The sequence below is a fragment of the Hemitrygon akajei genome, chromosome 12 (assembly GCF_048418815.1).
Source record: "Hemitrygon akajei chromosome 12, sHemAka1.3, whole genome shotgun sequence".
NCBI lineage: Eukaryota > Metazoa > Chordata > Chondrichthyes > Myliobatiformes > Dasyatidae > Hemitrygon > Hemitrygon akajei.
In genome coordinates, this window is record NC_133135.1 from 38009684 (window position 1) to 38027330 (window position 17647).

At 39.5% G+C, this 17647-nt stretch overlaps 1 protein-coding gene across 5 annotated transcripts in view; it reads right to left on the bottom strand.

Moving 5' to 3' along the window:
* Positions 1 to 17647, bottom strand: part of rnf220a (ring finger protein 220a) — a 453324-nt gene that overhangs the window by 34278 nt on the left and 401399 nt on the right. For all 5 annotated transcript variants that reach the window (XM_073062918.1, XM_073062919.1, XM_073062916.1 and 2 more), the window contains one exon: positions 10605 to 10713. In XM_073062918.1, the coding sequence (XP_072919019.1) occupies positions 10605 to 10713 (109 nt within the window). The remainder of the gene's footprint in view (positions 1 to 10604; positions 10714 to 17647) is intronic.

The window sequence follows — 17647 nt, forward strand, 5'->3', positions numbered from 1 at the left end:
GAAAGTAATTCAGAAACATTTAGAACCAAAATCACTGTTGTTTGCAGAATGCTTTAAGTTTCATAAGAGGAATCAAAAGGAAGGGGAGTCCATTCCAGCACATGTGGCTGAATTGAAGAGTTGTCTGAGCATTGTCAGTTCAGTGATGAGCTTAATGATGCACTGGAAGATTGTTTAGTTTGTGGAATCTTACAAAAAACCTTCAAAATTGCTCCTAACTGAAGCACAACTCATAGTTAAAAGAGCAGTTGAAATCGCTGTATCAATGAAAACAACAGACAGAAATGCAATTGAGTTGCACTCAGGAAGGAAAGTGAGCGTGAACAAAATTGTAAATGTCAGGCCTGGCTGAACAAATTGTGTTATCATTGTGGCAGGGTCTCACATACACCAGACCAATGCAGGTTTAAAGGTGAAACTTGCAGAAATTGCAACAAAGTAGGACAAATACAAAGAGCATGTTGGGCAGACAAAAATAGATGGCTGCACAGGGAAGAGAAAAAAGATTTTAAAAAGTCAAATTGCAGTTTTAGAAACGAGCACTAATCTGCAAGCTATTGACAAAAAATTTGATAATAATGAGAATGACACAGGACTACAACAGCCTTAAGATTTACAATGTGAACACTAATGAGAGACAAGCAATATGGCTTACACCTGCAGTGAACAGCAAATTAATTAAAATGGAATTGGGCACTGGCTCAGCTGATTCAGTCATTCCACAAAACGAGTTTGAATTGTATTTCAAAGACATTGAACTGAAGCCTGCAGATATCTAAGTAAGAACTTTTACTGGAGAAAATATAACTCCTGTGGGAAAGATATTCATAACAGTGAAATACAACATCCAATAAGCCACTTTAGCTTGTATGTAATAGAAACAGGAGGGCCAGCATTGTGGGGATGTGCGTGCCTGAAACAACTACAATTTCTAAGTGGAGATCCATCCACCATTTTCATTTCACATCTCCTGCAAGAGTCAGCTGAAAACAAATTAAGAAAGGCACTAAATGATGCCACAGCAGTGTTCAAGGATAGCATTAGAAAACTCAAATATATCAAGGGTAAGATAATGTTAAACAAAAATGGCACACCCAAGTTTTACAAAGGCTGTCCGGTTCCTTATACCTTTGTGATAAAGTAGCCAGGGTACTAGATCGTATGAAGGTTGAAGGAATTCTTTCCTAGGTTGAGTGGTGCCCATGGTCAACACCAGTGGTCACAGAGCCAAGAGAATGCGTCCATCAGGATCTGTGGTGATTTTTAAAGTCACCATCAACACAGTACAGGAAGTTAATATCTTCTGCCCAGATAGGGATATCTTTGCAAACCTTTCTGGAGGGAAATATTTCAGCAAAGATTACATAGTTGAGGCCTACCTACAAATGGAGATGGAAGAAGAGTTCAAAATGTTTCCCACTATACAAACACACAAAGGGCTTATTTCTGGAGTAGCATCTGCACCTGCACTCTGGCAGAAACCTATGGACGAGATGCTGTAAAGCTGCCCACACACTCAGTGTTACCTGGATAACATCATTGTTACTGGTAAGGATGAGAAACACCTTCAAAATTTCACAAGTGTTAAAAAGATTAAAAGGTAATAGACTCAGAGCATGATGCAACAAGTTTGAATTCTTTAAACTAAGCATCACTTACTGTAGTCACATCATTGATACACAAGAATTACATAAGTGTGCTGAGAAAATTGAAGCAGTGGTGGATGCCCCATGGCTAAAGGACGAGTCTCAGTTGTGGTCCTTTTTAATATCTGTCAAATACTATAACAGGTTCCTGCCAAACCTGGTTACTGTGCTCCATTCCTTGAACCCATTACTACAGATTAGGAAGAAATGGCAATGGACAAAGCAATGCAAGGTTGCTTTCCAAAAGTCAGAAGGAATTGTGACGGCAGACACTATACTCAGACACTGTGATCCACATCGTTCAGTGAAGTTGCCTGTAATGCCTCGCCTAATGGTACAGGTGCAGTCATGTCACATGTTACCAGTGATGGAAATGAACATCCAGAGCCTTTGCATCATGTTCCCTTACTGCTACAGAGAAAAATTACTCACAAGTTGACAGAGGGGTCTTCAGTCTGGCTTGGGATGTAAAATATTTCAACCAGTACTTGTATGGGAGAGAGCTTACCTCTGCTACAGCTCATCAACCACTAGTGTCCATTTTCAATCCACAGGAGGATGTTCCACTAACAGCAACAGTACCAATGAAGAGAGGGGCTCTATTTCTTGGAGGACACAATTATAAGACCAAATTCAAGAGGATGACTAATCATGGAAATGCTGATGAATTGTCCCATTTACCCTTGGATAAAGAAATACAGTGGCATGCAAAAGTTTGGGCACCCCAAGATTTGAGCTCTCAGATAACTTTTACCAAGGTCTCAAACCTTAATAAGCTTGTTAGGGCTATGGCTTGTTCACAGTCATCGTTAGGAAAGGCCAGCTGATGCAAATTTCAAAGCTTTATAAATACCCTGACTCCTCAAACCCTGTCCCAACAATCAGCAGCCATGGACTCCTCTAAGCAGCTGCCTAGCACTCTGAAAATTAAAATAAATGATGCTCACAAAGCAGGAGAAGGCTATAAGAAGCTAGCAAACTGTTTTCAGGTAGCCGTTTCCTCAGTTCGTAATTAGGAAATGGCAATTAACAGGAACGATGGAGGTCAAGTTGAGGTCTGGAAGACCAAGAAAACTTTCCGAGAGAACTGCTCGTAGGATTGCTAGAAAGGCTAATCAAAACCCCTGTTTGATTGCAAAAGACCTTCAGGAAGAAGGTCTCTGGAGTGGTGATACATTATTCTACTGTGCAGCGACACCTGCACAAATATGACCTTCATGGAAGGGTCATCAGAAGAAAACCTTTCCTCACCACAAAATTCAGCGTCAGAAGTTTGCAAAGGAACACCTAAACAAGCCTGATGCATTTTGGAAACAAGTCCTGTGGACTGATGAAGTTAATATAGAACCATTTGGCTGCAATGAGCAAAGGTATGTTTGGAGAAAAAAGGGTGTAGAATTTCATGAAAAGAACACTCCTCCAACTGTTAAGTACGGGGGTGGATCGATCATGCTTTGGGATTGTGTTGCAGCCAGTGGCATGGGGAACATTTCACTGGTAGAGGGAAGAATTAATTCAATTAAATACCAGCAAATTCTGGAAGCATACATCTGTAAAAAAGCTGAAGATGAAAAGGGGATGGCTTCTACAACAGGAAAATGATCCTAAACACACCTCAAAGTCCACAATGGACTACGTCAAGCTGAAGGTTTTGCCATGGCCCTTACAGTCCCCTGACCTAAACATCATCGAAAATTTTTGAATAGACCTTAAAAGAGCAGTGAATGCAAGACAGCCCAAGAATCTCACAGAACTGGAAGACTTTTGCAAGGAAGAATGGGCGAAAATCTCCCAAACAAGAATTGAAAGACTCTTAGCTGGCTACAGAAAGCGTTTATAAGCTGTGATACTTGCCAAAGGGGGTGTTACTAAGTACTAACCATGCAAGGTGCCCAAACTTTTGCTGCAGGCCCTTTTCCTTTTTAGTTATCTTGAAACTGTAAAAGATGGAAATAAAAAAGTAATCTTGCTTAAAATATTAAAGAAATGTGCCATCTTTAACTTTATGCCTTTTGAAAATCAGGTCATCTTTTACTTGCTTAGCTATTCACGGTTAGAGAAATTTTGTCCAGGGATGCCCAAACTTTTGCATGCCACTGTATCTGAAAAATTTATAAATCAAACAATCAAAAGTCTCCCTATTACAGCAGAGATGATCCAAAGGGAAACCAGAAAAGACCCCACACTGTCCTAGGTCTACATATCCACCCAAAATGGCTGAAACTCCAGTTCCCCAATTTTACCAGTTTCAGTGCCAGGATGAACTTGCCCTTGACGGGGGTTACCTTACAAAGGGACTGAGAGTTGTAGTATTAGAGTAGCTACATGCTAGTCCTCTAGGTGTGGTTAAATTGCCTTGTCTGGTGGCCTGGGAAAGATCAACAGATTGAGCAGCTTTCCCTGAAGATATCAAAGAGCAGCACCTGTACATCTCTGGGAATGACCAGTATTCCCCTGCCGGACCACTCATGGGCACAAATTTCGTGATTGCAGTGGATGCAGCTACAAAATGGCCAGAAATGTTCCCTATAGCTTCCACTACTGCCTCACACAGTATTGATGAGTTGAGAAGCCTTTTTTCAAGGACTAATGTTCCAGGACACATAGTCAGTGACAATGGACCACAATTTGTTGCAGAACATTATCAGTCACTCCAGAAATGAATGGAATAAGTCATGTTCTACTGGAATAATAACACATCTGCATCGTATCACCCAGCTACAATTAGCTTAGCGGAAAGGTTTGTTCAGAGTCTAAAAAACACAGTGCAAGCAATGTCAGTAGAATACACTACACTAACACCAAATCAGAAGCTCACCAATTTCCTCCTTGCAAATCTTAATGCAACATGCTCCACAGCCAACAACTTACCAAGGACTATCCCTTGCATTTATGGTTGGATCTCCTCAAACCCAATCTCAGAAGGAGTATGCAGGATAAACAGCTGAGACAAATTGTGGGCTCCTCAAAACAAGGAGGTTTGAAATTTCAAACCTAAACAAGCAGTCCTGGCAAGGGACTACAGAGGTGATCAAAAGTGGACATTTGGCAAGATTTAAGACAGAACTGGACCACTTTCCTACACAGTGGAGATTGTGTTGATTGTCATCTGGAGACACATCCAGCAGTTGATAAGAACAGAGTCAATTCCTAGAGAAGAAGAAAGGTGTCCAGAGCTGTCAAAGCCACTTCTGCAGTCATATAGTCAATTCCTACAACCACCAAGGAGGCCTCAGATCCTGAGATTGTTTCACAGCCACAAGTCTCACCTGCCAAACAGTGATCCACCCACCCGTCAGGAAAGACATAATCCCAACAGAGTAAGTGTGTGTGTCTGTTTATAGGTATGTATCTAAGTTGAGATGTATTCTACATTGAGTTGGAGTTTATAGTCAGCAGGGAGGAACATTGTGTATTTAATATTTCAGTAATATTTGAGTAATATTGTAAATATATTGTTTGGTTAAGCATTCTTTGTTATAGTCTGTGAGCCGGGACCCCAAATTTGGGCCACTGGTACCATCTGGGGGGAATAATTCTTTTAGTGATTTTTGGCAAGGTATACAAGGTGTTGGCGCGTGGCCTAGTGGATAAGGCATCGGTCTAGTGATCTGAAGGTAACTGGTTCGAACCTCAGCTGAGGCAGTGTGTTGTGTCCTTGAGCAGGGCACTTAACAACTGTTATGCCGTTGGCCCCCTCCTTTGTGAAAATCGCAAGAACTCTAGTTAAGGGGGGGTCAGCTGACCCAAAAGAGAGAGACGTGCGGAAGACCACGTTCTCCCAAGAAGCAGAATAACGGTGACTTTGACTATTGTCTCATGGAGACCACGTGAAAAGCCCTCGGGCAAAGTGGGCTGGTTGAGAGAAAGATCGCATTACCTGCAACTTGATTGATACCTGCGATCCCGTGAAGAAGTATAAAGGCGGGTCTGAAGGGAGGACCCTCAGATGCACCTCAGATGCACCCAGGAGACACGAGATCGATTCCCGTGGGAGCGGGACGCCATTTTGAAGGAAGCCACGTACGCTAGATTCCAACTTTGAATCTGTGGCTAAAACCAACGAAAGACTGCTTTTAAAATAACAACGGGGAAGTCTGCTCCCCTGATTCCAAGGATTTGCTCTGCCAAGACGACGGGCAAGTGTGCATCTTTTCTAAATTATAAAGGAAAAAGCCTGCAAACTTCTGAGTGACTCTTAAGACTTCCGTTGGACTCAGTATTACCCCCTAGACAACTGTAGAGCTTATTTCTGATTGATTATGGTTACACCGGTGTTTTAGATTGAGTTTTGACGATCTGAATGTTTTGTATTAACCATACGTTTGTGCCCTTGTTGAATAAAACGTTTGAAAATAGTAGCATCCGACTCAGCTGATCCATCTATCTTTGCTGGTAAGTTACCTGGTTACGGGGTTTTCGTAACACAACACATTGCTCTGCGATGACACCGGTGCCAAGCTGCTTGGGGCCTAGTGTCCTATCCTTGGACAACATCGGTGGCGTGGAGAGAGGAAGGCTTGCAGCTTGGGCAACTGCCAGTCTCCCATACAACCCTGCCCAGGCCTGCGCCCTGGAAACTTCCAAGGCACAAATCCATGGTCTCACGAGACTAACTGATGCCTATATAATATAATGATGCCTAGTGCTAGAAAACATTGCAGCGGTGGTAGCTTTCTGTCCGAAAGACAAATAAAGCTACTTTAGCCACAACCTTGCAGCAAAATGTAGCAGTAGAAGAGTAACTCCCAGGAAACTCTGCTACAGTGGTTGATGGAATGAACTTGGTCCAAAGAGTGAAAGGGGATCAAGTTAGTTTCAGAGATGTTGCACAACAGTTCTGGGTGTGGCTCTGAGGGAAGGCAGTCAGAGTAGCAGAATGGATGTTGTGTTTGACACATACAAGGAGAACTCTATCAAGAATAGTGAAAGATCGCTACGGGGTGAAGAGACTGGTCATGAGTTGCAAGGTATCACAGGCACACAGATGGTGAGGCAGTGGAGCAGCTTCCTGACCAAAGTCAATAATAAAAATAGTCTCATTAGCTTCATAGTCCACTGTAAGTGCTTTTTTTTAATTGATTTTTTTAATGCATTTTCTACAACACTACAAACAAAAAAACCTAAAAACAAAGTAGGAAATTAGTACAGTGCAAGATAAACATACGATAGTAATATAATACAAAATAAGATAATTGAGAAAGCACCCAAGTTGAAGTCATGTAAAGTTAGTGTCCACCCCAAGCCCCACAACAAAAAAAACTCCAGACCAACCAAAACAAAATGTCAAAAATATAAATCAGAACATTCAAACCCCCAAAACTGTAAATACACTTGAAAACAGAAGATAATAATGCCTACTACCAAAAAAAAGAGCTGAAAGCAAGGGACTGGAAAAAAAACCTTAAATAAGAGGAAAATTATGAAAATACTCAATAAAGGGTCCCCAGACCTTATGAAACTTTATATCCGAATTAAGAATTGAATAATGAATTTTTTCAAGGTCTTGTTATGAAGGTGAAGCAACTCTGAGGGGCCGAAGGGTACAAAGTCGCCCCCTCCTTTTTGAGAATCACAAGATCGCTATTAGTTCGGGTCTGAGACCCAGGAAATGAGAGAGAGACACACGGAATACACAACCAGGTGGAATGTGTCCTGACATCAGCGGAACGGAACCACTGATTACTGCCATTGTCTCTTGGAGAAGGAATTGTGTATTGAGTACTGTACTATTCATTGAAACCCTCAGGGGACAACCAGAGTGGTCTGGTTGAGGGATTGCATCATCCCAACCTGATTGACATCTGAGACCCCGTGGGTAAGGATAAAAGAGGGGTCTGGGGAACACCCCTTGAGACGCACCAGGAGAAATGCTAGAAATCCCGTGACAGCGTTTTATAGTGAAAGCCGGTGGGGGCTCGTGTGCGTCCTCCCTTGCCTGGGTGGCGAGCTCACCACGGAAGAACGGTTTAGCTAAAGGAGAGGTCACACTTGAACGGCCACGACAACGAGACACCTGACGGATCGAAATCATAAAGGAAAGCCGGCAAGTTTTCTCTTTCTCTCTCTCTCTCTCCAACAATTGCAACATAGCGACAACCAAAAGACGGCAGCTTGTGGAACTGCAGTGAACTTTATATTTCCATTGGACAATTCATTATCCCCTAGACAACGATAGAGCTTATTTCTTATTGATTATTATTATACCCGCACTTTTAGGTTTAGTATTGACGACGTATATTATCTGTATATTTGCATTGATAATATTTTTGTGTATTTTTACTAATAAATACTGTTAAAAATAGTAACATCAGACTTCAACGGACGTCTCTATCTTTGCTGGTAAGTCACCCAGTTACAGGGTTCGTAACAGTCTAAACAGGACATGATATCGTTAAGCCATTGAGCATGCGTGGGTGGGGCAAAATCTCTCCATCTAAGGAGGATTAGACATCTAGCCAGGAGAGAAGCAAAAGATAATATTCAATATTTAGTCGAACTCAAGCGTATATCTGTCTCACCCAAGAAATCAAACAGAGCAATTAAAGGGTTAGGTTCTAGGTGGCGATTCAGAATACAGGATAAGGTTATAAAAACATCTTTCCAAAATTTCTCTAAGCTAGGACGGGTCCAATACATATGAATAAGAGAGGCCTCGCCACTTTTGCACTTTACACAAAGAGGACTAATATTAGGGTAAAATCGAGATAATTTAGATTTGGACAATCTATGAACAATCTTAAACTGTAAAAGACAGTGGTGAGCACAGAGAGAAGCTGAATTAACTGATTTGAGAATCGAGTCCCAAACCTCATCAGATAAAGGGATATTTAAGTCATGCTCCCAAGCCATTCTGATTTTATCCACAGGGGCATGCCGTAAGGATACTAATTTATCACGGATAAAGGATATTAAGCCTTTACCCAGTGGATTAATAGAAATAAATAAATCCATAGCATTTTTCTCGGGCATTTCAGGGAAGTTGGGAATTAAAGGATTAATAAAGTGTCTGATTTGGAGATATCTAAAGAAATGGGCATTAGGCAGATTGAACTTAGCAGAGAGCTGTTGAAAGGTTGCGAAGTGATTATCGATAAAAAGATCTTCAAAATGCCTAATGCCCTTTCTATACCAATCATAGAATGTTGAATCATACATAGTAGGTAGAAAAAGATGATTATGTAAGATAGGACTAGAAAGGGAAAACCATATTTGCAAAGTATGTCTAACAAGAGGATTAACAATTAGTCTAGACAAACTGCTAGGGAGTGCAGAACCAAGAAGTGCAGAAATAGATAGATCTTTAGTGGAATTCAGCTCCATTGCTACCCAATTAGGGCAATCAGATTGGCTATGAAAAAAAGACCAGAAGATAGGGCAACGAATGTTAGCTGCCCAGTAGTATAAACGAAAATTAGGTAAGGCCATGCCACCCTCTTTTTTAGATTTTTGAAGATAAACTTCATTAATTCTAGAACGCTTTTGCAGGCAAAGGGAAGACAAGTGCCTCAAAACTTCTGACCAGCAACAGGGAAACTCAGGACACATTCTCAGAGTTGGGTCAGGAATGGGACTTCTCTGCAGAACTGATAGACAAACTGGCGACATTTACATGTCTCCTGTATGCCCCAAAAGCATCGACCACCAAGGTCAATGAGCTCAGTTATCACCTTTTCTGTGCCAAAAATGGTGAAATCGAAAGTCATCAACTCCCACCATGCAAGGTCTGCTTAACAAAACATGCACAGCAAGCCAACTACCAGGTTGATATATGGAGAAGATGTTTGGAGAAGGAACCGTAACTGCCAAGCACTGCTGGCAGAGGATGGAAGATGGAGAGAGAAGAGGAAGCGGAACAGTTGGTGGTGCACCGGATGGAAGGCAAGCCAGCATCCGATGTCGGCCTGGATCTACAGGCCTGTAACTGTCCAAAAAAAATGTTCACTCCCAAGATGTATATGTGTTACAAATGGCCTCAGGTGTACTGACATCTGTAGACTGGCAAACTGTGAGAACCAGACATCCACCTCAGAGAGTGTGGAAAGTTCAGTTGAAGATGTGGAAGACTTGGAAAATTATTATGATTATTAATAGGTTATGGAAGTATGGAAAACAAAGTATGGAAAGCAGTCTTTGATTTAACCAAATGGGGCCTAGGTTATGGCTGTGTGGAACCCCACATTTGAACTATTGTACTGTAATTCTATATGCTATGACAAAAGTTTAAGATGGTTTTGATTTGATACAACAATATGGAAAATATCACGACATTGATAAAACTCCAGAAATCTCTCCAAATGAGGTTTTTTACCTTTTGGAGGGTGGAGTAACATTTTCTGCTGTACTGATGTTAATATGGAATCTATACAAAAAGTGATTACTTATTTGAAGTAATAAGGCTACCACTGATACAATGCTATCACATATTTTCTAACTCTAGAGATGCATACCTTGCCAAAAATCACTATGAGCATTATTCCCCTCAGATGGTACTGACCAACCCTACTGGCTCACGGACTATTATTACATACTTCATTACAGGTATATGTAAAAGTATGTGAACGTCATACGTCATTACGCCACTATGTCATATATGCAAGTCTTGGTAAAAGTAAAAACAAAATATGAATTTTCTTCCAGGCTCCCATCTTTTCCTTTCAATTAGTTTTATGTTTTGGAGTCACCACTTTTGATTCTGCCAATATCATCAGCAAACAAAAATATGGCATTGGAGCTGTGCTTAGGCTCACAGGCATAAGTGTAAAGCATTTTTGCAGTAATTAAAGACCGGATTGTTAAAATAACTCACCAAAGTACAGGGGCAGTAGAATGTTCAATGCCACTGACTTCAATTTAAAATGTTACTTACAAAATTTTCTATCAAAAAAATTAGATCCTCTGGTTTGTACATGGAAGATAAGGGTTTTGCAAGAAAGTCATAAAATAAATATTGCCTACCATACAAATAAGACATTTATATCTATCCCCACGGGACAGTTGTCGTTCTAATTCACGGATGCGGGCTTTCAGTGCTTCAATTGTCGTTACAGTTGCATCTTCCGATATCCTGTAATTACAAAAAAACCAAATCACTGGTTTGATATAAACAGAACAATTTCAATACATTTGACACGATTAAATAAAATAAGAAATAATTCAAATTTGATTTAAAAAAGAAAGACAATAGTTATACAAAGATTTGTGAAGGAGATTAAAAATTGAAAGATTTAACACAGCAGGACTTTCCTTTCATAAAATGATCTATGATTATCATCTGCATATCTGAAAAAGTAGACTGCAGTTTTAAAGTACCTCTGGAAAGCACCCAAGTTTCAATGCTACTCTGCCAAATGACAGCCACATCGTTAAGACTGCCACTTATCAAGTCAATAAATAGCAATATACCAATGAGAAAATGTCAAACAGAGAATCAAATTAAGAATAATTAGGTTGTTGTGCTAGCCAGAAACATGTATGCATCAGAGGAATCAAAGAAAGCACTTAAGAGCCTGTATGCATTCAACCAAATCTACTTCATTTTCTGCCAAACAAACCACAAAATGGCATGACACAGAAATACATTTAACTAGGAGATGCAAGGGAGTTACTGTTAATTGTAATGGTGCTAATATAAAATGACAGGTAATTATATGGACACATAAGAAGATAATGCTTCTCTGGAAAGAATACTATTATGGTTTCTTAATACATGATGATTAATAGAGGCTTCCACAGGTATGGAGTAAGCCATTTAACTCCAACACCTGAATGGAATATGTCTCAATTCATATAGACAGCAAGAAGTTACAATCACGACTGAGAAAAAAGCCCAAACATTTTTCATTTTAATACCTTCTCTTGTGCAGAAGTGCAGAAGAAACACTGGTCAGTTGGTCTATGGTAACAGTATACTAGGTCTTGCGTTTAAACCATAAACAATTTTGTACACAATAATAAGTTTTTAACACACATCCAATTAACATGCAATAACAACATTTTTCCATTCAGACATCCATTCGTGAGACAATACACTTATCCACACATTACACACTTCAAAAATCCTCATTAAAAGTTTAGATACTAAAATGCATAGAGCGCAGAGCCATCTCTCTGAGTAATTTATAGATTTCTGTAAGATTACCATGGTATAAAGTAGTGTTATATGACTGGTTATCTCTTCTGTACAAATAAAAATGCACCCACCTTGCAAACTAAGCACTTAGTACATTTCCGTTATGCTTTTAATTTCTGTTCATGAAACACATTGGGAAAATGGGTGCATGGATTTCTGTAGGCAATAGATTGATCAAAGTGAGAAGCTTTAGGAAGCATACATGCAGACCCTGAGCAAGTTCTAAACAGCAGCCAGAATTAGGATTCAATGGCAGGCCAACAGCTTAAATCAAAAGTTGCTACCTCTGAAGTTCAAAATACATTCTCTGAAAAATTCTCAAACAATCTCTAATATTTATCTTCATTCTGTAACAATTTGTGCTTCTGTGGCAAAAAGCTAATTTCCATGGCATTTCTACCCTGTGTAGACTGAGACAATAAACTCAATGCAGAAGATCTACTTCGGATTTCAGCTTCCAGCAAAGGGGCTCACTTTTAACCCCAAAGACTGCTTAAATACATCAAAACTAGCTATGTATTCCTGCTTATTATTCAGTGATGATAACACAGCCAGGCATGCACTGAATGTTAAGAGGCACTGCAGCTACGTGCTCAGAGTGCACAGCATATATCAAGTTTTATAATGAATAGTTTTATAATGCTTTCAAATGTCTTTTATTTCTTTTGTTAAATAACTTTGAATGTTACCAAATGTCAGAAATATTCATAATCGTTTAAAAATTTTTCATCAGCTTGTCATGGCAGATGGTACGGCTTGGTCAGCTGTCAAAAGATTTTACTTTTTTTTGTTGTTTCAAGGGTTATTCCGAGTAGTACAAGACCACTCCACCCCACTACAAGATGCCCTAGCATGGCACTGTATCTTACCAATTAAGATCAAGGCAAAATTTCCTAGCGAGCCAACATGATTGCTGATCTACAAAAGCAGACACTTATGACAGTGGTCAATGGTCAATAAGTTTTAACCAAACAACTTGAAAGGAGGAATAGAGAATCATACATCCAAAATGGCACATGGCTAAATAGCTAGGAGTAAGCAAAGGAACAAAGACTGAATAGTCAAATCATTAGCAGACACCACTTGAAATGGGGAATTGAGGTCATCCAGCCAGGATTCAAGAACAAAAATCTTGAAACAAATAAAACGTAATCAATGAAGCCAATAAAATCCTGATGGTTACTGCATTGAGTCTCATTTATGAAAATAAGGACTGGTTATTCAACTCAATGGAATATTTATCAATCCCTTCTAAAGGGCTGCATTTAGGTTTGGATGGTGAAATGTAAAAGCAATACAAGGGAACAATACAGATGTATCTGATTGTTAGCACTGCTTACATCTCAAGCATATAAACTGATTGCATGTACATGGCTTCTAAGCTTCATGTTTAGAAGGATGACATCTAAATCAATAAAGGTGTTTTTATCAATAAGCTGGGTTCCATGAAGGAAAACATTATCCTCAAAATGGCGAATCAAGAACAAAGTGGCACAATCTTAAAAACAGCTAAAACCAACCAGCAGCTTTCACATGGAAAGGATTGTGAAAATCTGTAATTCTTTCTACCAGAAGATTTTGATCCCAACTTAATTGAAAGTTTGTTTTTTTAAGCAAGGTACAGGAAGGCAGAACATGCTTGAAGGACTGAATGACCTAATCCTATTCTCATAAAAAGTAAATGTCAACAAAATATTGTTTTTCCTTTGTGTTCCTAAGTAACTTCATTGACATGCAAAGAAGGCAGTCCTCACAGAAGAGGAGCTATCAAACAGGCAGTACATTGGTGTACCCTGAAGTGGACAAAGCATCAATATATCAGGCTATTGATACAATTTATGATTTGTCAATGGTGTCAAGTAATGTCATGAAAAAACAGTTTAATATGAATTAAAGAACAGTGTAGAAATTTTCTTAACAGATTCATGATATTCCAGACAGGAATCAATGCTTAAACAATTTGATTGATGTGATATCTACTGGCAGCTTGCTTACAAACAGTCAAAGGGACTTGGCAGTGAAGCCAATGGTAGCCACAGGCAGGTGATGGTAATTGTAGGAAGGTCTGATTTACTGCACTAAGGCAGACAGCACCAGAACACCAACCTTTGCTTTACAGGCTAAATTACGTTGGATCCCAGTTCCAGCATTTCACACATCAACAAAATCTCTAAAAACACATACAATAATGCATTCCATCAATCTGTTGTGCAAGCGAAGAAAAAGAGAATGCTACGGTGGTATTCTACTAGCCCCACTGGCAGATAATGTGCAGTGGATGATAAAGGTGAAATTCTGGCATCCATAGATAAGTTGCACTCCCAACAGACCAATCATGAACACAGAACTACATAGCAGATGGTCTTTTCTTTCCTCTGCCACCATCTCACCCACTTCACCATATTCCCTCCCCACTTTCTAAAACCAGAAGAGATTCATAAGAGGCAATAAAATTATACAGTAGAGGGAATGGGGAGATAAAGGGAGAGGCTAAAAGCTAAAGCTTTGAATCAAACCGTCGACAGCTTTTTAACAATAAACAGCGGTGCATGACGCAAATCTTCTTTCAGCATACTTACTAACTAATTCATGGTTCGAAAACATCCAAGAAATACTTCACATTTGATAAACATCCTCAAATCACAACATGAACCTTCAAAGGACCAAAATGAGCACTTTATGCAACAGTGTAACCAACAGCCATTTATCACTTGCACAAGGGCCCTATAAACCACATCCATTGTGCAAGTAAGCAAGTCTTAGTGTCAAGCATTGAAAAGGCATTAAGTTCCTGAAAATTTAGTGCTGTACAAATTAGCCTGGGTAGATTTATTCACTGCACTCAGAGGTCTGGGCCAATTTTGCACACTGGCAGGCACAAATTGATTTTGCAATTTAAAAAGCTTGAGATAGAAACTCAAATCTTTGAAGGACTGTTGCATTTTTATCTAAAATATATATGCATTAAAAATAAAATTACAGTTGTGGATGAGGGTGAATACAAAGTATGTATTATAAAACACTTTAATGGCCATTTACTAATTATAGAAATGCTGCAAGTTACACTGGAAAAGAATGGTCTGGAGGTAGTCTGAATATCTTGGGAGTGGTAAGCCAGTTCCAACTCACCTACTTGCTTAAAATTTTTTGAAAAAATAGGCAGATGCTGGAAATCCAAGCAGCACACAGAAAATGTTGGATGAACTCAGCAGTCCAGGTAGCATCTATGGAAAAGAGTAAACAGTCAGTGCTTCGGGCCAAGACCTTTCATCAGGACTGGATGAAGGGTCTTGGCTCCAAGCTTCAACTGTTTCCATTGCTGCTGCCTGGGCTGCTGAGTTCCTCGAGTATTTTGCATGTGTTACTTTCAAACATTCACCTTGAAGGGATCCCGAAAACATCCTGGCAGGCAGGTCACTCTGATCACTGCTTCCTTTAGAAATGCATTGGCAGCCAGCTAAGCTATGCCCCAAGCTGTCAAATAGTTGGACTATCTTAGATATTCACAAATATTCAGGGATATTCAAAACCTATATAAACATAAATATACTTAAAAACAGTTTAAAAGGCTACTAAAAACAGAACTGTTGGGAAATTGCATGAAATTGGTATGGTGGAGTTCAAGAGTCCAACATGAGATCTCACTCAGCTAGCAGCAACTGGACAGCACAAAAGCACAGCAGGTAAAAGCTTTTGATAGGGTTCATCCCTGCTCTCCCTTGTGACCACAAGGATTTTTTCACAGGTGCTCCAGTTTCCTCCCATTGTCCCAAGTTGCATATTAACTGATCACCTTGTATTAATTGGACAAGTGTCCAATTAATTCATCTTTTTGAAGGTCCTTCTTTAGTTTAGAGTGCACAAATAAAGTTGTATATCTATTGTATAATGTAAAAAGAGTATCTTTATCTTGCATTGTACAGAAAGAATACTAGTATTTTTATCATCAATTTATTTTGAAGGCACGTTTTTGAAAATGCACAATCTTCATTAATTTGATGCTCTCTTTCATAGCTGATTACAGCAGCAATATCACAGGCCAAAAGAATGCTTACAAGATCACCTTCCTAGTCAAAGAACTCAGAGTGTTTGATTGAGGTAACAAATGGTTAGAAGGAGCAGTTCTTTGAACTGAGTCAAGAAGAAGCCAAATAGCAGGTATGGTGCAGCCCGTAATCAATGAGTAGGCCACATCAAGTCCTGATTTAGTTGTAAAAAATTGCTGCACTATCCAAAGATCAGTGCAATATGTGAATACTGCACAATCAATAGAGAGAATATTGATTTAGTTATTGTAGGTTCATATGGTCCAGACCTTGTTAAAATCACATTTATTAACTGGACTCTGCTCATTAACCATTTAATTTTGGTTTCATTTGAGTTTATGAGGGCCAGTTACTTTAAATATGCAAGTGATTCATTTTGACTGGAAATATTACGTTCAATTTTGGGGGAATAGAACAAAAGTACTAAATGAATCCAATCCTACTGACAGTAAATCGAACACTTTAAAACTCCTCACAAAGTGATTAATAAAAGGATATATACATTTGACTACATTGGCTAAGGTGCACAGAGAACAAGATGAGTATGCCTCCATATCTGTGTATTTGCTGCTGATGGAACTTGTGCACTTTTAGAATTTGAATAAAGAGAATTAGACTTGCTAATGAGCCCTAAGCATCCAAAAGACCAGTCAAGTAGTCACCATATTCACAAGAAAACTAGCTTTAATCTTAAATTGCTGGACAAATGGCAATTTTATTTATTTTGTGAAAATATCCCTGCATAGTATCAGCTACAGCTTGTGTTCTAACTAAGTTGCCTGAGTCACAAGAATGTGGATTCAATTAGTACTCCACAGACCTGAGCACAAAATGTACGTTGACACTACAGTTCACTATCAAGGGACTGCTGTACTGCTGAAGGTGTCATCTTTCAGAAGGGACATTAAACAAAAGTCAGTTTAATATGCACTATCACTTAGATACATACTATCCCATGGCACGATTTTTAAAGAGTATGTGAGTTCTTTCTTGTGTACTGGGCAAGATCTGATCCCCGTCGGTGTTTTGAGATTATCTGGTTATTATCAAACTTGTGAAAGTCTGTCATGGGCAAACTGCTCATGACTGGCTTTACCTCAGAAAATATTTCAGTAGCTGCAAAGGAGCTATGGAAGGTGTTAAATAACAATGTACAGTCAGACCCCACATAGTGCTGATTTGTTACAACATGGCTATTCAATTCTTCATTGAAATTTTTTTAAATGACAAAAATTCATTCTAAACACTTAAAACTTCTCAAGAGTGGCCACCATTACAGTAAACATTCAATCAGCCAAAGAGAGCGCTTTACATACACTCTGAGTCACTTACAGCCAATCACGTATTAGTTCATGCTATGCCTCCCCCACATGTGTAAATGTTCTTGCTCCCTCGCCAACTTATTCCTTTTTTTTTCCTCCAATAATGTCTGGAAAACAGCCTGCAACTTCCAGTGAGGGCAGTACATCTAAGATGTCTAGGAAAAGCATTAGCATGGATGTAAAACTGCAAGTGATACAGCATTTGGAAGCTGGTGAGCATCAGGTTGATGTTGGCATCTCTTTGAAATTTGCCATGTTCATCGATAATGACCCTGACTGGGAGTAAAGCTGTAAGGCAAAGAGAGATGCTCTCGATATGATTTCCTGCTGCCAAGAACTGCTTCATGAGAGAAAACTTAAGAAAAGGCAGTCAAATCCCAATGCCTACTTGAGAAGCCAAAGTTAGAGGAGAACCCACAGCCTGCCCCCCACCCCCAAGATGTAACCAATACCCACTTCCCTGCATTGCTGCTCCACTGATATACAGGTTCAGCCTATTTG